The sequence below is a fragment of the Gobius niger genome, assembly GCF_951799975.1.
Source record: "Gobius niger genome assembly, chromosome: 19".
Taxonomy (NCBI): domain Eukaryota; kingdom Metazoa; phylum Chordata; class Actinopteri; order Gobiiformes; family Gobiidae; genus Gobius; species Gobius niger.
Window position 1 is genome coordinate 16,080,412 of NC_136870.1, and position 22,743 is coordinate 16,103,154.

Sequence of the window (22,743 nt, forward strand, 5' to 3'; positions counted from 1 at the left end):
TCCCTTACCCGTCTTTCTTGTAAAACTCCAGCATCATGTTGTCCGTGGCGACGCTGAGGGGTCGTCTGCACTGGTCGTTCTGCTTCCGCTCGATTTGGTCCATGTCCGGAGACGGCATCAAGCTGTAGTTGGCGTTGTGGTTCGTGTGCACGGGGCTGCCGTAGTTGCCCGTCACGTTGAACTCAATCTCTGCGAGCGAGACAATGAGAACATGAGGTTTTTAGGTGGTTTTGCAAGATTGAAATTTCCAGATTGACAGCGATGTGAGAGTGGGTTGTACCTCCAGGGAAGAACCAGTCTGCGTGCTGGATGACCGGCTCGATAATGCCGACGATTTGAAGGGAAACGGTCGTCATCATCTCCGTGATATTTCTGAAAATCGATCAATGCAAAATGAGCTAGAACAGATGACATGACACTTGATAGTATTTACTGGTGGTCACAGAAACAACATGTTATTAGGATGTTAAAATCATCAGAAACTAAAAGATAATGGGGAAAGTGCAGTTTGCCGGTCTGTTTTTACAAGAAAAGAAAAGAAAATACTAAACGTGTTTCGTGATGTTTCATAGTCTTTTGGTGTAAGGATTAGGATTAGTTACAGTTAGGCCTGGGCGATATGGACCAAAACTGATATCCCGATATATTTAGGTTAAATACCGATATACGATATATATCCTGATATTTTTTCCGCAAAGTGAGAGCTAACATAAACACTGTATAACAAAGCTCCATAGATACAGACGGCATCTCGTCATAGAAGGGGGCGTGGCTTTGCCGAGGGGGAAAATAGAATCACATGTTCTCACACTTTTTAGCCATTTTCTGGTGGAATATGAACTTATTTATGCCATACAAATAAAGTCAAGTGTAAATCGGGTCCATATGGATATTTTCTCACAGCAGATTGTTCAGTAGAAGTGAAAAAACGGCAGTCATAGCAGGCGCAAGCTAGCACTAGCATTAGCACGGTGCTCACATGTAGCATCATGTTAGCATTCTCCGTTTTTTCTTGGTATTTATGGGCTGTTGAACCACTTTGCTCCTCTCCGTGTCTTTGTATCTTTATTTAGTAGAAAACTATATTCATAATTCAGCATTTGTTAACGTAGTTTTTTAATAATTCGAGAAAGTTTAGATTTTTCTCCAAATTGTTTTCCCCCTTACTGTTTTCAAACATGACCATATATGGGTCATTCCAGAGACGCCGCCTGTATCTATAAGGTGCACATTTAAATAAAATGATATCTTAAATAGAAATAGCCTATAAAATAAAATATGGTCTAACTCCATTTCCCATTAAAAAATATATCGATGTGTCTTAAATATCGATATATCGTCCAGCCCTAGTTACAGTATCATGAAAAACAGTCGTGTGCCGTGTCTCCATGTAATTACCACAGCTAAGCTCCAGTTCATTATTAGTTCATCCCATTGCCACAATAAAACTATTGTGAGTAAATGGTTCATGTAATTGTCCCATAATGTGAGAGATTGCAAATAATGTTAAAGTAAAATCCACATTAAAGCATTGCAAAGATGAATAAACTGATGTATAATAATAATAATTTAAATCTGTCGTTCAGGTTCAGCCAACCCAAGTACTTAGCCAGTTCTTGCATTAACAATGAAATCAATTGCCTCCCGCAGCAGTGTTGATAATAGACCAATGTTGGAGTCAGTGAAGCCTAAGAGAGAGTAATTTTAACACTTGTAGCACATTATGCTAAAGGCAAAGAATCTCATCTAAAGTTGAGCCCAAACTTTTACAACAAAAATTAGAAACGGGAATACATTGCAGAGAAATAGTGCTTCCTAATAGCCTTTTGGACAGATATATTTGTTAGCATTAATAATTCAAAAGGTCAGTCATTTATTATTTTGTTACAGCACATTCCCACACTATTAGTTTATATCTGGAGCTGCAGTGGAAGTATGCACAGTATATACATTATAATACATCTGTGGCATGACTTTGCAGAACTCTTGCACCGCAACAATTTTCAAGAAGGTAATAAGATATCGATCACTCCATTGATTAGGTAAGTTCAGGTTTTTCTTCCTTCTGTGTCTGTTTCTCCGTGCCTTTGACTTTCAGCTCACCCTTCATTGTGCATCCAGAGCAGGTTTGGTCCCAGGACGATTGCGATGTTTCCAGGTGTCATCTTGTTCACATCTTGATATTCAGTGAGTTTGGAGAGGAACTTTATCAAATACCTGTTAGAGACATGAGGATGTGTGAATTAAAGGTTCTATATTAAGTGCATTATGTCTTAAAAGAATGTCTTAAAAAATATCCCTAGGACTTCAGATGTTATAAAATGTAGTTCTATATAAAAGACACCGACAGAGGGCCCAGTTCCCCTTATGCAAGTTTAGTGAAGATGTTGGGATTATAAAACTCAAAGGAACTTCATGGAGGATTCCTGTGTGAGTTGCATCGGAGTGGGTGTTTTGAGGGAATTTAAGAGAGGCTAAATATGCCGGATTGCAGAAACATGCAGATATAAACAAAAACACCACTCCAGGGCCCTTCCCGAAAGCGCTTCCTCCTTCCTTCTCCTACCCACTTCCACTGTTTCCTCGAGCATTAAATATACTGAATATATTCTGTGCCATATTTACTCAATGTAATCAAAGTGATATTTCTTAATTAGTTGTAATAAGCCTATCTTAATTCATGTGCATATATTTCATTTTAAAAGTGCAGAAACCTATATTAAAACGTTTCTATTGAATGTAATACCTGTCAAATAGCCCAAACACAGCCAATCAAACTCTCAAGTAAGTGCTTTTCCACAACGAATAAAGGCTGATGACTATTACAAATTTGATGCTTCTATATAAACATGGAACTGAAGTTGTTTGGTGTGTTTTGCACGTGGGGCAGCTCTCTGCTGTGACACATCTGTTTTGTCTGCAGCGATGTTGACTCGCTGTGAAGGAGCTTATAAGCCACTTCTCCTCACTGCTTGGCTTGTTTCAGACAGACTTTTCCCTCGAGCGTTAGTGCTTAGAGGAACAGGCCACCGTTTTTACACACTGAGATATGTTCTTACCTGAGCTTAGACGAGTTGATGCGTACCTGTCTGGTCTTTGTGTGTGCCCTAAGTCATGCAAAACGACCAAAGATGTCGTTAGCATTTGGCCTCTCCCAGCATATTCCTATAGCTCCAAACAAGGGTGAAGTTAGAAGCGACCAAGCTCTTCCACGGGCACGCACAAAGACCAGACAGGTACATACAACTCGTCTAAGCTCAGGTAAGAACACATCTCAGTATGTAAAAACGGTGGCCTGTTCCTTTAAGAAGCGAAAGAAGGGCCCCTATATGTGATTATATACCAATAAAACATGGTTAAAAGCAAAAACATATATATATATATATTGCATGTTATAGACCCTTTAAAATCTATTGCAACAGCACAGTTGGACATGTAAATAGTACGGACACTGCAGTTATTAGATGAACAGGTGAAAAAGTGAAATATGATCTGTAAAGTAATGTGAGAAACGGCATGACAATATGTTCAGGTAGTTTCCCAGTCGTCCCTTTGATCTAAATCAGGTCATTTTGCAACAATAGCCCCACAATAATAAAGTCTGCTGAGATGCACAGCCAGTCCTCCGTCCCATCTCTTCAGTATGTCATTATGGAGGGTCTGCAGCCTGAAATGGGCCAGTGGGTCTGTGTTACTGGAGAGCAGCTGAGAGGAGAATGACTCATCGTGGGTGAAGCGCAGCTGAATGAACATCATGCAGCGAGTGGCAATCACCGGGACAGGTCTGACAGGTCTCCACAGAGAACAACTGTCTAAAAATAATACACCCTGTACTCGCACAACGGCAAGTATTGCAGTATCCCAGGCTGGGGATCTCAAGAAAGTGTCCTTAAGAAAATGACAGTGACATCTGGTATGTTTAAAGAGACTATAAAGAATTTAAACATGTCAAAATTATGTATTTTCCTCCCCTACATGTTCCAGCCATGTCCTAATGTGTAGAATGAGCCCAGACCTGTTCACCACAACTGCCTCTGAAATTCTGCACTGTCACTCAAAAAGGTGTTACTCCAAATTGCCGTCATGCACGAGCTTAATATAGAAGGTGCAATTACACATATGACCATATGACCTGAGATGAGATGAGTAAAATGGCCAACTTGCATCTAGCCCCTTTAATGAAGAAAATATGCGACTTCTACCTGGATTATTATTATCATAGATTTTTACTTTATCTTAAATAAACTGGCAGCTATACCTCGGTTGGTAAAGATTTTCAACTACTAGCATTATTTTCCTTTTATCTAAACTAGGACTGGCAAAACAACAACAAAAACTTAAATGTTGAAGCTACAGTAGCGCCTCTCTTCCACCTCTGCACAGTTTTCAACGATGCCAACGGCAAAAAGAGCAGCTACATAGGCATATCGGTCATACTGAGTTCACTTCATCTTGTTTGCGACAGGTGCCAGTCAAAAGAAACACACAGTTTTTGGTGATAAAAGAGACGAGTGCAGCACAAAGTGACATCAAAAGGCTTCAAAATGTGATGGAAAGATGAAAGTACAAAGGGTTTGGATCAAGGCGAATCCGAGCAGAACTCACTTAAAGTTGTTGGCATTCGCTGCTGGTAGTTTTTCACAGGCGCCAAGGAGAGCCTGGAGTCTCTTGTCCTGGTCTTGGATGCTGAAAACAAAATGAGAATGAGATATGTGCAGCCAAACGGAAGATGTGGCTTAAAAAACACCTACTTTGACGCCAGTATCCAGTCGTTGTACAGGTCAAAGGTCATTAATGGTTCAGGGAGTTCTCGTAGGTAGGATTTCAAAGCACCTGGTGACACAAAGAAAAAGCATGTTATTTTTAGAGATGTCCAAGCAATAAATGATCATTTGTTTAACGGATAATAGCAAGTAACGCCAACAATCTAAGCAGCAAGGATGACACAACTACAGGATGGAAAACAATTTGCTGTCATGTTGAAACTAATTTTACAACTTGTCTTTTAACGTTGTCGTATTTCATCATCGTAATTGTTCTGCAATTAGTAACGATTTCAAGTACTAATTTCTCATTTGTCTTGACACTTGAAAAAGGCTCCAACGTTGCGCTATTACTGTGCCAGCACTACTAATAATAAATCATATTTTGCAGTGTTACTTTGACAGGATTTCACATCAGATGCCCTCCCCTGTACCTGTTCTGCTTACCAGGGCTTGGGACCTGGTTATAAATATCCCATTATAAGCATTAATTATGGTCATGAAACAGGTTGAAACAGTTGAGGGGGAAAACAAAGAAGAGGAAAATCGCAACTTTCTCCAATTATCCAAAAACTACTTCGAATTATTGATATAGTTTTCTACCTAATAAAGATGCAAAGACATGGAGAGGAGCAAAGTGGTTCGACATCCCATAATTACATACGGTAAATATCGGAGAAAGCTAACATGATGCTTTATGTTAGCCATATGGATGGATTTAGATTTGACTTTATGTGTGATAAATACGTTCATATTCCACCAGAAAATGACTAAAAAGAGTGGAAAATTGTGTTTCCCAAAAGATTCTGATTTCCCCCTCGGCAAAGCCACGCCCCCTTCTATGACGAGATGCCGTCTGTATCTATACTTGATTCTGATTGGCTGGTGGGTGTCGGCAGCTGTTTCATAGTAATGATAAATTGAGCTGGAACTAGCTTCAGGTAAAACAGCTAAAAGTGAAAAAACTCCTGCCCGGGAGTTAAAAAAAAAAGCAAACAGGCCCCCAATGAACAGTTTCAGTGTATGGGATCATGGTATAAGCGGGATAATGCACTCTGAGGTGACCATTATCAGAAATAACTGGACTCCGCAGAAGTAGAAAATATAGTGTTTTCCAAAAAAACCCCACAGTTAACCACGTTGGCTGCGTTATTGTAATTGTAATAATGTCATCATTTTGACAAGCTCAAGCAGCTGTGACCTGATTAACATGTATGAAATCAATGCTGAATGATTTTACAGTTTGATTTAACCCTGTGCAGAGCCGCATTAGACGAACAACGATAGACTATATGACAGCCAGAGGAAAGGCATTCATCAGGTCCACTATAAAACACACTGGCTCCTTTCCCTTCTGCTGCTATATACGCCAGCCCTTTTCTGTTGCGGCGCAGAATTATTTCCTCCTATCGACCTATCGGGTGAATTTGTGGGAGGCGGTGTAATTTTCAGACGCGGGGACGATGGATGAGGGGCCCGCTCCGAGTCTGGTCCTGTCTGCCCCCCTTGTCTCTGCTCCGGTGCACTCATTCCCCACGGGGCTGCGCGGGATAGATGACAAACATGGGACTTTGGACATCGCTCATAGCAGAGACAGCTGGGATACTGTCTCGAAGATTTCTTCCATTCTCCGCCACTAAAGTCATGTTGTGAGATGGATAGATTTTATGCGCAGAGATTGCAGCCTGCCATTTCTCGTGGGGGTTGATCTGCAAATTAGATCGGCTGTTCGGCCTGGCCCACTTTAATACCAGACCATTAGGGAGGGATATAGATTCATCTCCCTGGTCTTTATCCCATGCACCAGTGAACACATTTGATTAGGTCTGGCTTTGATTAGATTTTTAATAGTCATGGATATTGCAAACCAAAATTTTGAGCATTATGCAACTGAAAATAATCCTCTGAATGGTTGCTAAGGTATTTTTCTTATCTGGGATTTTTTTTTTTATTCCGCCCATTGCAGACAGCTCCACAAAAGCGGCGCTATCTAGGCTTAAAAAAGATCAATATCACAGCCATAACAGCTTAGAAGCTTTCTCGTCCAACGCAGGTTTGATTTAAAACTAAATCATGACAGAGAAAACAACCACTCTTCTTTGAGATGGCTCTGTCTCAGCTGCTGTGGGTAGTTCTTTTAAAAACATGGCCGTGCACATTTAGATAACGTATTTAACGCATTAGCCTGCGATAAACCGTACAGGCAGCAAGAAACTGTACGCACAGAGGATATGGATACACAAAGTAATGACCATATCTTGTAATGGTTTTGATATTGTTGGTCATGAAATAATTTGGTTATAATAGAGTTTTTATCATTATTCATGTGTGTATAGTAAAAAAAGACTTGATAGGCTTTGTTGGCAGCAGGGGCAAGTAAAAAGTACCCATGGTAAAACAGATACAAGCCATGCCAACAGATCAATGGTGCCATGATTAAAACAGTGTGATGGCACAGTGGCTTAGAACCGGTCTGGCGGTGGTTAATGCAGAGGGCGTTTCCAATAACACTACAAAATCCCGGTAGTACAGTTCGGATTGCTTCAGCAGTACAAGGAGGGTTGACCAAAGTTTAAGAAAGTACTAAGTAGCTCTTGCCCCGAGAGGCCATAAGCGCAACTGCAGGTGTCGTGGCAAGTTGTGATTCTAACTTATTAATTGTCCGTGAGAGTAAATACTACGCTGACAGAAAAGGTGAAGGGAGAGAGGGATATTGTACGTCCAATTACACAATGGAGAGAATTTTTTTCACTCAAACTTGGCTGTAAATACTGTTTAAAGTGACGCTAGCCCACAGTTAGCTTTGCCCGTTAGCCTGTTAGCTTCTTCCTTGTGATTCTATTAGTGTGTATTGGTTGCTCCGGTCCGGTGGTATTCAAGTTGCAATTGTGGTTTTCTGGCCAGAGACACCCCCATTAACACTTGTATTACCCCCAGAGGGACAACGAAAAAGGTAAACAAGTTATTTAGTACTGCTTTAACCTCTTAACCCCAACCTGAACCGAGCGCATTGTCTACAGTTTGCATCAAAGTTTGCAAAACGGGAAAGACGCAAAAAGCAAACATGACAAAAAGCAACAAAAGAAGCAACAAAAAACGGTGAAAACACGCCAAAAAAGCCATTAAAAAAAGCAAGGAAAAAGCAACATAAAGTGACAAAACAAAACCGTGGCGAAAACATGACAATAATGCAACAACAACAAAAAAACATACAAAAGTGACGTAAACGCAACAAGAAGAGCAATGAGCAACAAAAAAATGACAAAAACGCTTAAAAAATATGACAAAACCGCAGCAACAAAGTGACAACAAAGTTATGATCGGTTTTGTAGGTCTTAGCTTTCAAATGAGGCGTTACACTGTTGCTCTCCAGTCAAGAAGCTTCTAGATTTGGGTGAAGTCGAACTGGAGCAAATGCGGATTACCGGAAAACTGCCGTGACTGAAGCAAAATACTTCTCCAGGTTGTTTTCGATGAATGGGAACAAAATGTGCTTAAGTAAAAAAAAAAAAAATTTGAATAATATGTCCCCTTGAACAAAACCAAATCAAATACAATCTCCTGCAGAAGAAGAAACGCGATTTGATTCACTTCATAGTCAGGTATGAGACCTTGGCCAGAAAAACGTTGGACAATGGTCTGCTGTTGTCACGGTAACTGCTTATTTGTCACGATGCAGACCTCGTGTCGACTGCACGGGGCCTCTGATTCCTTACCTGCGATGGCGTGAGGGTCCGCGCTGTACTCCTGGACGTCCAGAACGCCGCAGTCCAGAGAGGCTTTCAACTTCTTTAGTTTCGAGGCCGAAGGAGCCACCCTGAACAAGCCCTGAGACATGAGAAGAAACATCAGTAAAGCTGGGGAGCAAACCTGAACTCTAGTGACCTTGAGTAACACTAAACTACTGATTATCTGATTGTGATACTTATTGTTGAAATGCACAGCTAATTCACTTCTTTCTTGCTCATTTAATTTTCTTTCTCACACGGAAACAATAACTTAAATTTACTGCAGTTTTCCTGTTTCATCACTTCCAAACCTCTCTGCAGATGAAGGCGATGATTATATGTGTATCGAGGGATAAATGTAATGGGCACAAGGGAAATTTGGAGTAAAGCAAGTATAAGATGCACTGCACTGAGCATTAAAAGCCCCCCAAAGTTCCCATCCGGCCCTCATCAGTCCAAAGTAGGTTTCTAGTACCATCTTTACTTTTATGAAAAGATAAGTTGATAATGGTGGTAAAGCACTCGGAGTTCACTGTCCAGGGTTGGGGAGTGAAACTTTAGTCTCTTTAAAATGTAAGTCTAGTTGTTTTGTTTTAATGAAGTTAGAAGTTTGAATTATCTACCAGGATGACTGAGAATGTACACTGTGTTATTGCAAAGTATTGTCTGTATATAATATTTGGCATATGTCATTTATATAATCAGCCTACATCAAGAATAGGGCTGGACACCGTTAAACGATACCAGTCTCGTATCGAAAAAAAAAAGGTTTAGGTACTACTGGTATCGAAATGAAAGCAGGTACTGAAAAGAAATATTAAATCTTTATATTTAAGTTTTGATGCTGTTTGTCATCAAAATTGAAAAAAAAGGGGGGAAATTGGGGGTTAATTTGGGGAAACTGGGGAAAAATTGGGGGAATTTTTTGAAAAATGGGGGGGAGGGGGGGGGGGGGGAATTGGGGAAAACTGGAACCTTTTGGAAGCAATGGGAAAAAAATGGAAAAGAATTGGGAACATTTGGGGTGAAATTGGGGGGAAAAAATGTAGGACCGAACTTGGGGAAAAAATTTAACATTTTGGGAAAATTGGGGGAAAAAAGCACGTAGAAAAAATGTGAAAAATTGGGGGGAATTTAGGGACGTTAATCCATATGGAATTTATTTTTTGAGGGGATGTGAAAACAAAAAGTTAAAAATGGGGGAAAAAATAAGAAAAACTTGAAAAGTGTTTTTTCCTGCCCTTTTGTTTGTCATTAAAGGAAGTTTCTGGGTTGTTTCACCTCAAACAAATGGTTAATGTAAAAGAAATGAAATGGAAGCTAAAGAAATAAATTAACATTATTAATTTTATGGTTCTAAATTTATATGACAGATAATTTAGTACAGGTATCAGAAAAAGTATAGCTCAGGTATCAGTATCGAAAACCAAGTATCATTGAAGTACTGGTATCGGGAAAAAAATGGAACGGTACCCATCCCTAATCAAGACAGAAAACAGTTCTAAAGTACATTTTATGATTGATTGAGGAAATGCATTCATTAAACTAGATAACAGAACAAGACTCAAATCATAATCCAGCATATTGTATCTGCTATTTGTGAGATGATTGTGAAGCGTCGGGGTTCTGACCTCCTCCTGCATGCCGCACTCCAGCAGCATGGTGACACAGGCCTCTATGGGAAAGGCAATATCTCTCCCACTGAGTGCTAAGTGCTCCTCTAATGGTTTGCCGTAGCAGGGCTTCTCCACCCAGGCCTCTGTCAAACACACACGAGAGTCACTTAAAATACACATGCTGCTACATCTCTGGCATATGGACCAGCGCTGAATACTAACACTCTCCATATCAAAGCGTCGAGCCACAGAAAGATGCCAAAATAAAAATGAATGAATAATGCATGAGGCGTTCAAAGCTAAATTAAAAATGGTGCACCTCAGGCACAAGAAAACAGGGGAAATAGAGGTAAATAAATATAACTGTGTGGCTAAACTTTTTCTATACTTCAGAGATACAGATTTGTGGCTCTATTTTTTCTGTAGTAGCATAGAAGTAATAGTAGTAGCAGCAGCAGTAATCAATTTACATTCAATACTTTTTACTCATATGTAGTTTGTTGTCTAGTTTTATTGTCTACTTTTTGACTATTTTTCACAGATTATGAAAGATAACACAAAAATGTTTTTTTTTTTTTCTCATAGTTAATTGTTGTGTGAAGTCATTTATGGTGAAACAACTGAGTTTGCTGTTAAAAAATCATAATGAAATAAGAAAGTACCAAAATGGCCCTGATTAAAAGTTTACATACCCCAGTTTTTAATCCTGTGTATCGCCCCCTTTCACATCAATGACAGCTTGGAGTCTTTTGTGGTAGTTGTGAATGAGGTTCTTTATTTTTTCTGATGGTAAATCGGCCCATTCTTCTTGGCAAAAAGCCTCCAGTTCTTGTAAATTCCTGGGCTGTTTTCCATGAACTGCACATTTGAGCTCTCCCCACGTGGTTCAATGATAGTGAGGTCAGGAGACTGTGATGGACACTAACGGGACCTTCACTTTATTCTGCTGGAGCCACTGGCATCAGCGAAACATATTTCACAGTAGGTATGGTGCACTCTTCTGTTGTCAACAAGGCCAATGATTGCCTATGATGAAAGGCCTATGATGAATACCTACTGTGAAATATGGAGGTGGTTCGCTTCAAGTTCCAAGACAGCCCAGAAACTTACAGGAACTGGAAGCTTTTTGCCATGAAGAATGGGCCGCTTTACCATCAGAAATATAAAGAGCCTCCTCCACGACTACCACAATAAGACTGTAAAGTAACATGTGCAATAATCTCTGTATCAGCTGTACTTTATTAACTCTTCTTCTTGAACGCCGACTGTAACAAGTGAATTTCTCCTTTGTGAGATCAATAAAGGTTTATCTTATCTTATCTTATCTTACAAAAGACTCCAAGCTGTCATTGCTGATCAGGGTCATATTGGTACTTTCATTTTTCATTATGATTTAAAAACAGCAAACTCAGTTGTTTGACCATAAATGGCTTCACACAACCACCAGCTATGAGTGAAAATAAACCGCTTTGTGTTCTCTTTGAAAAATATCCAAGAAATCAAACATTCTGCTAGGGTATGTAAACTTTTGAGCACAACTGTATTTACTTATACTAAAGCAATAGCCTATGGGATTAGATAAGCTACTTTTGCCACTTTGGATAAAGTAGACTCCCTAAAGAGTGTCTGCTGCAGGGAAAAACTATTTGCTGCAGATCATTTTAATCTCCCCCACCTGATAAAAAATACATTTTGTCCAATTTGGCTTAACTCAAATCTAAAAGCTTCTTGAAAAAGTGTCAAAATAGCAACAAAAATGAGGATGAAAGCGCAACAAAAAAGGGGAAAAAAACGGCGAAAACACAACAAAAACGCTTCAAAATGTGAGGAAAAACCATAGACTGTATATATAATGGACGTCTCCTCCTCACTCATCCCCGTTTACTACAATGATCACGCTCGAGGGGGAAATCATGGCAGGTTTACAGACTCCCCCTCCCCAGCTCTGACGAGGCATGTTCCTAAAAAGGGCATAAGGGCGGGATCTTCACTGTAGACTCGGCCCTTACATGACGTGTAGTTCACGCTGCTCCAATGATTTGTGATGAGATTTCGAAATGTTTTCTTATGAAAACCAGCATGCGTTATCACCTGAGGAATACCTAGCTCTAGATAGTTCCAAAAAAATTGGGACCAGGCTTTAAAGTTGTTGTTTAACGTGTCTAAAGTCCAATGCTTTTCAATGGGAGACGAGTGGCCATATGGAGGTACTACAGCAATGGCAGCCTCTAGTGTCGTTGTCAAAAAGCAGAGCAGCCAGCGGCCATTGGGAAAAACGCTGAAAAAAGCTTTGCTTTGCTTTTTTTGCTTTCAAATGAGGCGCCACTGGCCTATAGGCATCGAGAAGCTTTTAGATTTGAGATGAAGCTGAACTGGAGAAAATGCGCTCTGTCAAAGCGGAGGGGACAGAGGTTAAGATTTAAACAGTCTATTCTTGAATGTTTACAATTGTGGAAAACAACACACTAGAGATGACGGCAAATAAACATAAATCATCTTAATTGATTGCATTGTCATTCAGGGGTCAATGCGATTTCTGTTTGTCCTAAAGTTTGAGAAGCTCTGGGCCACAATTAGTAACAATACAACTAGTGAAATCAGCAAAGCCAACTCTTATAAAGACAAAACAGTAAAGTGAATGAGTGTAAAAATGTCAAGTAAATGTAAAAGAGGGTAAAAAGCTTGCCACTTCCACTACAAAGATTAATGGTAGATATACAAATTAATTAAATGTAGATAAGGAGAGAGACTCACCCTGTTGCGCTTTGATCTGGGGCAGCACACTCTGCAGTTGCTCTAATGACTTCCTGTGGTACTCGGCCTGCGCCTCTATCAACTTAAAACATCAAAGAGTAAAGTAAGTGACATGAAACAAGATGAACTTCACAGCATGAGAAGTGTTTAAATGACGTGCGCCGCTTACCGTCTGGAAGTAGCTTGCATAGTCAATTTCTTTGGCCACAAAACTGTACATGTCTGCAGATAATTGGTCCTGCAGAAAACAGATTCATTTAATGCTCAATAAAATGTCATACAAGGGTCGATGACATTAAGGCGATATTTGGAGTAGACAAGTATAAATTCATGACCCACTGAGGATAAAAGCAAAAATGAATTGGTTATAAAAACATTTTGGATACTTTTTTAGTTAGATTTGCTACAGCACCTACCTGCCCGTAACCCCGTGATTATATCAGAGTTAAATCTGCACCCGCCCGGACCCGTTAACATTCTACCCGTTACCCACCCGTGCCCGTTTTCTCCATGACAATCAGCAGTGGTTTGAAATGCCTTTCCCGGGCCCAGGCATTCAGATCAGAGGAATCATACGCGTCAATAAACTTATGGAAACACAGGCGCAAATGAAAATAAAGGACGCACTGGATTACAAACATGTATTTAAGGGGATTTTATCATGACGTGATCGCTGGACAGACAGGTAGGCTACTACACACTCCAAACCCACACGTATTGAAATAGTATCCAGGAGAGGGAGAGAGGAAGGAGGCGAGGTTTGCCTCAAGTGTCAGAGAAATGTACGCTCGTAAAACTATACTGTCACCAAAGTACATAGAATCAGGAAACCGTTTTCATTCTTATCTAAAAAGCAACAGCGCGAGCCCTGTGGTTAGGTCTGTAGACACCATTATGATATAGATTAAATATTGTGCGAGAAGCAGCTACCCACTGACCTGTCTAAAACACAAATGCTTGGCTTCAGCAGTGGTTATTTTATTTTATTAGGCTACTTTAGGTATTTCTATGTTAGTTTCTGTCCCAGCCTTGATTAGTTTTCGTTAGCATGCTAGCTTTAGCATACTGATGCTAACCGCAGCATTTTGCGCGGCGATTTGTGGAGGTGGGAGCGACTAAATTCTCCTGGTTCTTAGCTTTCCAACGATACGCAGCATGCCCATATTCGCCTAAATTTAGTTGTGTTTTTAAGGCCAAAACTGGTATCGGTTCAGTATCGAATATTTGTAGCCGATATAGGTAATATTCAGTATTCTGGTAATTTCAATCACATGATGTTTTCCTGATGTAGGTGCCAGTTTGAGAGATTTTGACGATTCGAAAGACCGAACGGCTGAACTTTGAAATGTTTATTGCTATGGCAACGATCCAAATTTCACATCACTTGCATCCCCTGGAAATAGTGTGAAGCTGTGGGGATTTTCTCTACGTACTCGACAAATCTCCATGCGATTGGCTGCCTCCTCCATCTCCTCCCTGAGGTGGTCCGCCTTGGCCCCCGTCGGCTGTATGTTGCTGGACAGTCCTGAAGATTTCGTGGACTGGTAGTACCTAGATACGACAAGACATTTTGGTCAATTTCGGGGTCTTAGAGGATCAGAGAAAACAGCCAGAACAAAACAAAGCGAGCCCCGAGGCTGATAAATGCACGGCGAAGTGAAAGCCTTTTTCTTCAGCCTCGTAAGCTTCACGACTTCCGAGACAACCCCATAAAAGAAAATAGTTTTGGAAAGGGATTACCGAAGTTTGACAGGAATGACAAGGCACTTTTCAAAACTTTGCTTCGGAAAACTATTGTTGTTCCCTCCTATCTGTCCGACAGTATGAGCTGCTCTGGAGATAATGTGTAATGCTATTGGGTGCACTGGAGCATCATGGGAAAAATGACTACAGACTTGGGTCCCATAAAAACTCACTGATGCAACAACGGAGAAAATCACATTTGTTGTTTTGTTATGGTTTCGGATACAACAGCAATGACGACCAAAATAGCGCCGTGTTTTAGTTATTTGATCACATAAATCAGCCCTTATGAGCAGGAGTCAAGCAAAGAGGCAAAGCCGGCATTGTCGCCGAAAAATGCAGAGGCCTATTTAAAACTGCTTAGACAGCTGAGAACGACTCAATAAAACAAGCCAGTCAATTTTATTTTAAGAACAATTACAAGAAAAAAACTTTGCAAATGACTTATTACAGGCAGATGCGTATGAAAAACTAAAAAGTAAAAAAGATCATTCCCTCACACTTCCCAACTTGAAAAAACAACTTTACTTGGACATCAGGAGCAATGTTTTTGATCTAATAGGGCAATTAATCAAAATTTGATCAAAATCGCAATCTCTACTTTGGTTAATGTCGATAACTGTCATTTGTTTGAACTGATGTTTATAAAAAAGGTACGTCTAAGTTCATGAATCAGCTACGTGCATTTGTTATGAAAAAATGAAATGGGATCAAATAATGCAATTAATTTTTTCGGCCATATTGTCCAGCCCTATGACCAAATAGTAGTACCGTAATTTCCGACCTATAAGCCGCTACCTTTTTCTCACGCTTTGAACCCCTGCAGCCAATAACGATGCGGCCAATATACGTATAGCCGCCAAAAGAGAGACGGGCTTGGCGAAAGATCATTATATTATTACAATCTTTGGTGCACAGCAGACTCAGCAGCATGACCTTTACAGCCAAAGGGTTGTATGTAAAGCCCAACAGATAATGGAGTGTCCAGACCATCCGCTTTTTAAGGAGTTTAACCTACTCCCCTCCGGACGCAGGCTAAGAATGCCCTGTATTGGAACTCGTCGGGCCAAGGCCTCTTTTATTCCAGAGGCTGGTGCGAAGATAAATGATCATATGTTGCTCAGTGAAGCTGCTGCAAATTAGGCTTTATTTGAGCTTATGCTGATTGTCTCTCAGCTTCAGAGCCGGACTGATGATGGCTGTGACTGTATGATCTTTGTCCCAAACAGAATTGTTGTCTCACTGTGTTTTTTTGTTTTTGCTTAACTTTATCTTGTGTGGATACCTGCTGCATAATATTTTCCTTCGGGACAGTACTAAAGTTGAACCTTGAACCTTGAGATTATGCGCTGAAGAAGACACTTCCGGTAGTTTTGATTTTGAGCAGTAATTTTTTACATCATACACACAATGTGTATGCGGTCTGAGCTGGAGATGTGGCCACAACGCGGACGGGTCACACGTCACATCCCTACACTTCCACATTGAGTTCAGCTACACTGGCCATTTAACGTGCTTATCACTGCCGTCCCTGCCGCCCTCCCTCTGCCAGCAACTTATTGTTTATTATCACTTATTGACAACCTGCACGAGGACTGTAACCTTACACCTCGATATTCTACTGTATATAATCCGTTCTAATTTTTATCCTATTTTTATTTATTATTACTTCCTTAGTTATAATTCCGCCCCTTAAAATATTTGCTTTTACTTATTATATATAAGATACCACTTTTTTCTACTGTTTGCACATTTCCTGTCTGTTTTGCACACCCTGAGTGATCTTATTGAATGCTATTGTTGATTGTAACAAGTGAATTTCTCCGTTGTGAGATCATAAAGGATTATCTTATCTTCACTGCACCTTTCTCTGGGATGAGGTGTCTCTTCCTCCATGAGCCGCTCTGAGAGGATGCACGGCACTATGAAAACCTGCGGCTTATATTCGAATGCAAATATAGCACAGCTTATAATAAGGTGTGCTTAATTGGTGGAAATTGCTTATGTACTTTAGGATTCACCTATTATACATGTTTTTAGTGGTAGGGGAAACCGGAAGATTGCGATAGGCTGTGGTGCTCCTGGTGCTCCATGCAGCTCCTGGTAAATTGTTATACTATATAATAATAGCAATACTAGTTGTTATCGCAAAACAAGACAGTTATCAAATGCCACAATATCTTCTCCTTGTTCTATCTGAAAGTTGCTTTAGCACAAAATCAAAGCCTTTTAATAGCAATACTCAATTAGTAGTTTTATGTGTGGACTGAAATGAGGATTTAGTGCAGACACAACGCTTCTGAGTGCAATCAAATCCTCGTGACATTCAGTGGGAAGCGCAGAGCCCGGTCATTTCTCAGGGGATGGGGTTTCTCAGTCACACACATATACTACCAGCACATACAAAGATACACACAATAATGTACTCACCGCGTCCGCGCAGAGTCCATGTCCAAGACCAGTTTTGCTAAATGTTTTCTTTGTTTCTGGATATTTGGGATTTCCACCTGAGAAGACGGGGCAGAGAGATGAGTGAGGGAGGAACACACAAGCAGGACATTGAGGGCTCTTGGCTTGTTCTCATAAAGATTGGATGACACAATGATTACAAAGCAGAGAAATGATGGTGGGAAAAGAGGCTTTAGACGTCTGTAGTGCAAGGGGATGAGAATGAAGCACAAAACACATTTAAATAAACCTTTCTCTTTTGTAACCTTGCCTCACAAACCAATGAATGTAGAGTCATTTTTTGTGTAATTTTGATCCTTGAGAAACAACTGCAGTTATTGTTCTTTTACACTGAAACGCTCACACTTGAGATTCTATTCGAGAGCGAAAACGTCAAGTCTTATTTAAGCTTTGCCTTTTACATCAGACCTGGGACTGAATCAACCGACTTGTGAGCACGTAAAATACTTTTTTACCTCCGCCAGGTCGTACAGCGGCTCCACGACGTCTCTCTCGATGGTGAGTTCGAACGTGATCAGCTCCTGAGCCAGTTTGTCCTGTGTGTCTCCACAGAGCTTCAACATCTTCCTACAAAAGCACAGCATACCGCATTACAACACTACAAAACTTACACAGTAACTAAAGGCTGACTACAGTATCTATATCATACACCAGCTCCAACATTTTCATGCTGATAAATAGGGTTGATTTGAATCCTTTTCCGACATGATGTTACTCAGTTATAGCTGGTTTATTAAAGCAGACATCTTAGCTGATCTCCATGGTAACGCCAGACAGCCAGCGCTGGGGGATAACAAGACAGATTCCCATGGACTGGAAAGTAGGCAGAAACTGATCAATATCTAACTCTAAAAGTTTGAAATGACATAATTAAACCAAATTGCCTTTTTGGCCGGCAGCACCTCCACACACACTGAAAGTTTCAAACATTTACACGGCATCTTTCAGTCACCTGAAGACTTTTTATATTGCATTAAGGTAGAGCTGTTAGCTAATCACAGTTAGTCATTTTTTGTGAACATTATCAGCAAAATTCTTCGTAATGTAGCTATTTTACTGCCTTAACCGAGTGCATTTTCTCCAGTTCGGCTTTACCCAAATCTAAAAGGTTCTGGAGCTTACAGCCTATAGACCAGTGTAAGGCTTCTTCTCTTTCTTTAAGTCGTGGCTGTCACTTTTTTCACTTTCATTTTAGTTCAGTTTTCGGCGCTTCTCTGTTACTTTTTTGCTGCACTTTCAACGCTTTTATTGTCACGTTTTTGACACTTTTTTGTGGCGTTTTCATGTTGTTATTTCAACTGAGGTCCGGTTTGACATTATTTGGATTAGAAACATGATCCAAAATGGCGGCAGCTGGTGTTTTTGTCACCTGACTCACCAAAGCCGATACAATACAATACAATACACTGCTATGCATCAGAAAAGAATAGCAAGGGAAAACTATATCTCTCAAAGGATTTTTAACAATATTCAAGGAATTAGAGTCACAGTGCAGTGTGGGTCAGTGTACTTTTGGGTATTTGGATTTTCTTCATTGGAATGAAAATAAAAAAATTGAAAAACAAGTTGTTTTTCAATTTTGGTTTGCAAATCAAAAAACGAAACATGAAAAAAACCAGCCATTTTTCAAGAGAATGAAATGTTGTTTTTAAAGATAAAGCTGATTTTCATGTTTGCATTGTATATTTAATAAACAAAAAACAAATTAAGACGAAAACAAAAAACAACCCAATTTTCGTTTATGCAGCCGGAAGTTGTGCGCCAAGAGCGCTAAATCTAAACGCCTCTTATATGAAGGTGCAGTTTGTGCAAAAACATCCGCCTTGTGATTGTCGGCCTGCGGCTTGAAGTGTGCCGCTGTATTGGCACATTTAGGCCATTCCTTTGGTTAGTGGCCAGCAGACACTATAGATACTATAATAGGAATGATGGCAATAAAACAAAATCTTTATACGAGGCCGGAGTCTGGGGTCTCCTTTGTGAACAGTGAGGCACTGGTGTGAACCCAAGAGCGCAGGATTTTCTGTCATCAATAGCCTATTAGCAAATCAAGGGGAGGAACACATTCACTTTCATCTCAAGTTAGCAAAGGTCTAATGAAAAGTGCTGGAGAGACACGAACAAATATGTTTTAGATAGCTATTGGATTGATCTAATCAGTTTTACGCACAACTACAGTCTCTCTACGATCATGTCCTTCAGTAGATCAGGCTCTTGACTAACCGTCAATAATCTAAGCCAGTGTGGTCAACATCTCGCTTTAACTCGGCCCCCCCCTCAAAACCACCCTTTGACTCGGGGCTCCGTGAGCCCTGCGGCGCACTTGGTAACTTGGTAATTAACCAAAGGAATGGCCTAAATGTGCCAATACAGCGGCACACTTCGAGCCGCAGGCCGACAATCACAAGGCGGTTGTTTTTGCACAAACTGCACCTTCATATAAGAGGCGTTTAGATTTAGCGCTCTTGGCGCACAACTTCCGGCTACATAAACGAAAATTGGGTTGTTTTTCGTTTTCGTCTTAATTTGTTTTTTGTTTATTAAATATACAATGCAAACATGAAAATCAGCTTTATCTTTAAAAACGTTTCATTCACTTGAAAAATGGCTGGTTTTTTTCATGTTTCGTTTTTTGATTTGCAAACCAAAATTGAAAAACAACTTGTTTTTCCATTTTTTGTTTTCATTCCAATGAAGAAAATCCAAATACCCAAAAGTACACTGACCAGTGTGGCCTGAATTGAAGATAATACAAAAAACAATTCAGACTTACACTAGAACTAAACCAAGCTTTCAGAATATGACACCACTTTTAGCTTTACTGTAGAAATAAGTCTGGATTCTAATGTGTGAAAAAACATAAAACACACTTTGTTATTATCCTGGTAATTAAAAAATAATCACCATCCATATATTATCCTGCAGTACAGTACATCCACACAGTACAAAACGCAGTACAAATAGTTTCTCTGGGCCAACGGATGACATTCCTTTCCGTGTCAGTGCTTTTGAGGGAAAACAGAGCCACACGTTGAGGCTCATCAGTGATTATTATTTATGTGAATGACTTCAGTGTTTGTGTTCGGATCCGCTCACCCCAGGAGAGAGTCGTCCCCCAGCACCGCGGACCCCTCCACCATACATTGTGCTAACGTCGTCAGGGGGAGCTTTTTCTGAGGAGGCAGAGACACGACAATGTTAGGAAAGGAGAGAAATGATTCTTAAAAACCTATCTAGGGCAAAGAACTCTTTAAAACAGGCTGCTGAATGTGTTACTCTGAGTCATAGTTTAGCTGTTTTTAACTTTAACCCCCACCTGAACAGAGCACGTTTTCTCCAGTGTGGCTTTACCCAAATCTAAAGGCTTCTTGGAAAAAGCGTCAAAATAGCGACAAAAACTGGAAGAACATAAAGATGAAAATGCAACAAAAAAGTGACAAAAACATCATGAAAATGTGACCAAAAGTGACAAAAACGTAACGAAAACAAGAGGAAAAAATGACAAAAAGTGACAAAAACATGATGAGAAAGTGACAAAAACGAGACGATAAAATGACAAAAAAAGGACGTGACCGAGACAAAAAAATTACAAAAATGTAACGAAAAGGGGACGAAAAGGGGACATAAAAGTAACAACAAAGAGATGAAAACGCTTCAATAATGTGACATAAATGCGGCGACAACACAACAAAAAAGTTTTAATCAGTTTTTCTCGGTCTTAGCTTTCAAATGAGACGTTAGCTCAGTGTTTTTCAACCACTGTGCCGCCGTGAGATGTTGCCTGGTGTGCCGTGGGAAATTATCCAATTTCACCTTGGTCTAAAAGATATATTTTTCAAAACAAATTCATTAATGTTCCATTTTTGAGTGTCTGTGCTGTCTACCATGTAATACTCTTCCATATGAATAGGAACACCATAGGAACTATATAGTGTTCCTATTCAAGACACTTTGATGAGAACAACTTTATATTGTCAATATAGGCTACAGAGTTTCATTTTATTACATTTTCTGCTGCTGGTGTGCCTCCTGATTTTTTCAAGGCTTAAAAAAGGTTGAAAAACACTGAATTTGCCAATGTGTAAGCTCCAGTAACATTTTAATATTTGGTTAAAGTTGAACTGGAGAAAATGTGCTCGGTTAAGGCAGGGGTTAAGAGATTAAACATTCATGAAAGTTTAAGCCTGTGGAAAATTCTGTTCATTGCCCTTGATACAGAAAGTCTCAAAATAAGTCTAATAAAAAGTATCATATTTTAACATAACACCATGGGAATAAGTAGAAGGGTTCTGTATGTTCACTAAAGGCTCTGTTTATATAACTAGACTTAGAATCCTAGTCATCGGTGAGTTTTCAAGTCCTACTCCTCAGTCTGCTTTGTGGACATGCCCATTGTCCCAGTGTCCCTCTCACCGATGGAGATCTGACAGACTTCTTATCCACGTCCACGCCCTGCTGTCCCTGCAGACACGCCGTCAGCTTCTTGTGAGTGCTGTGGGAGACCTGCTTTACCAGCTCCAGACGCTTCTCCACCTGGTGACAATAAACACAACTCAGTCAGAGCACAAAGATACTGCATTATACCAGGTTTCAGACGACATTACACAACACTAGCGCTGGAAAAATACCCACAGCAAAAGAGACTTTCCAAACAAGTTTTGCCATAACAATTAGACCTGAAATTCATAATAAGCAAGATTTTGAACATGTTAAGAAGCTTTAAAGGCCCTCTCTGATTGTTTTTGTTTTGCTTATGAAAGAGGAGGTGAAAGTTTAAACTGCTAGTAGTCTCCAAACTAATTCCCAACATTCCTTACGCATTTGTAACACCCGGATTCTTTACAGGGTTAAGTTTGTAAGTGTGTTTCCAACTTTCAAGGTCACTTTTCAGGGTTGCTGTCTAGGGCTGGGTACCGCTAAACGATACCAGTCTGGTATCGAAAAACAAGTTTTAGTTTCTACTGGGATAGAAATAAAAGTATCAAAAGCAGGTAAGTTTTGATGCTGATCAAAATTTGGGAAAAAATATGGAAAATTTAGGGATTTTTGGGGGGGAAATATGGAAGATTTGAGTGTTTTTTCCGCCCTTTTGTCATTAAAGGAAGTTTCTTGGTTGGTTCACCTCAAACAAACTATACAAATGTAAAAGAAATGGAAATGGAGGGAAAAGGAAAAAATTATTATCATCAGGAACATTATTAATCGGGCGACAGTGGCACAGTTGGTAGAGTGGGTCGTCTCGTGATCGGAAGGTCGTGGGTTCGAATCCCAGCTCCCGCCAATGCACACTGTCGTTGTGTCCATGGGCAAGACACTTCACCCTAGTTGCTTCTGCGTACATTGGAGTGTGAATGAGAGAGTGAATGGGTGACTGGTTCCTTACTGTAAAGCACTTTGGGCCTGATAAAGGTAGAATAGCGCTATATAAGTTGAGTCCATTTGCTATTTTAATCTGTTTTATAGTTCTAGATGACGAATAATTTAGTTTACCGGTAGGTATTGAAAAGCAAATATTGTTAAAGAAAAAAATGTAACGGCACCCAGCCCTATTACTGTCACAGTAATGCAAAACAAAAACTAGCCTTCAGCCTCGCATGTCGATACAAATGCTTTAGAATGACATGAACAGTCCTTTTTCACCAACTACTGCCTATCCAATATCCGGATGAA

At 40.0% G+C, this 22,743-nt stretch overlaps 1 protein-coding gene and 1 long non-coding RNA gene across 5 annotated transcripts in view; one reads left to right on the forward strand and one right to left on the reverse strand.

Moving 5' to 3' along the window:
* LOC306978484 overlaps positions 1-22,743 on the forward strand; it is a 71,351-nt gene that overhangs the window by 32,832 nt on the left and 15,776 nt on the right. The gene's annotated exons all lie outside the window — the stretch shown is intronic.
* The window catches only part of LOC306978475 (rho GTPase-activating protein 44-like), an 84,163-nt gene that overhangs the window by 11,378 nt on the left and 50,042 nt on the right, over positions 1-22,743 (reverse strand). For all 4 annotated transcript variants that reach the window (XM_079577011.1, XM_079577010.1, XM_079577013.1 and 1 more), the window contains exons 3-16: positions 21,487-21,606; positions 20,170-20,246; positions 17,529-17,640; positions 17,035-17,111; positions 14,295-14,412; positions 13,031-13,099; positions 12,862-12,943; positions 10,123-10,250; positions 8,480-8,591; positions 4,752-4,833; positions 4,606-4,686; positions 2,104-2,217; positions 281-372; positions 9-189 (exon numbers count right to left, since the gene is read on the reverse strand). In XM_079577011.1, the coding sequence (XP_079433137.1) occupies positions 9-189; positions 281-372; positions 2,104-2,217; positions 4,606-4,686; positions 4,752-4,833; positions 8,480-8,591; positions 10,123-10,250; positions 12,862-12,943; positions 13,031-13,099; positions 14,295-14,412; positions 17,035-17,111; positions 17,529-17,640; positions 20,170-20,246; positions 21,487-21,606 (1,445 nt within the window). The remainder of the gene's footprint in view (positions 1-8; positions 190-280; positions 373-2,103; positions 2,218-4,605; positions 4,687-4,751; positions 4,834-8,479; positions 8,592-10,122; positions 10,251-12,861; positions 12,944-13,030; positions 13,100-14,294; positions 14,413-17,034; positions 17,112-17,528; positions 17,641-20,169; positions 20,247-21,486; positions 21,607-22,743) is intronic.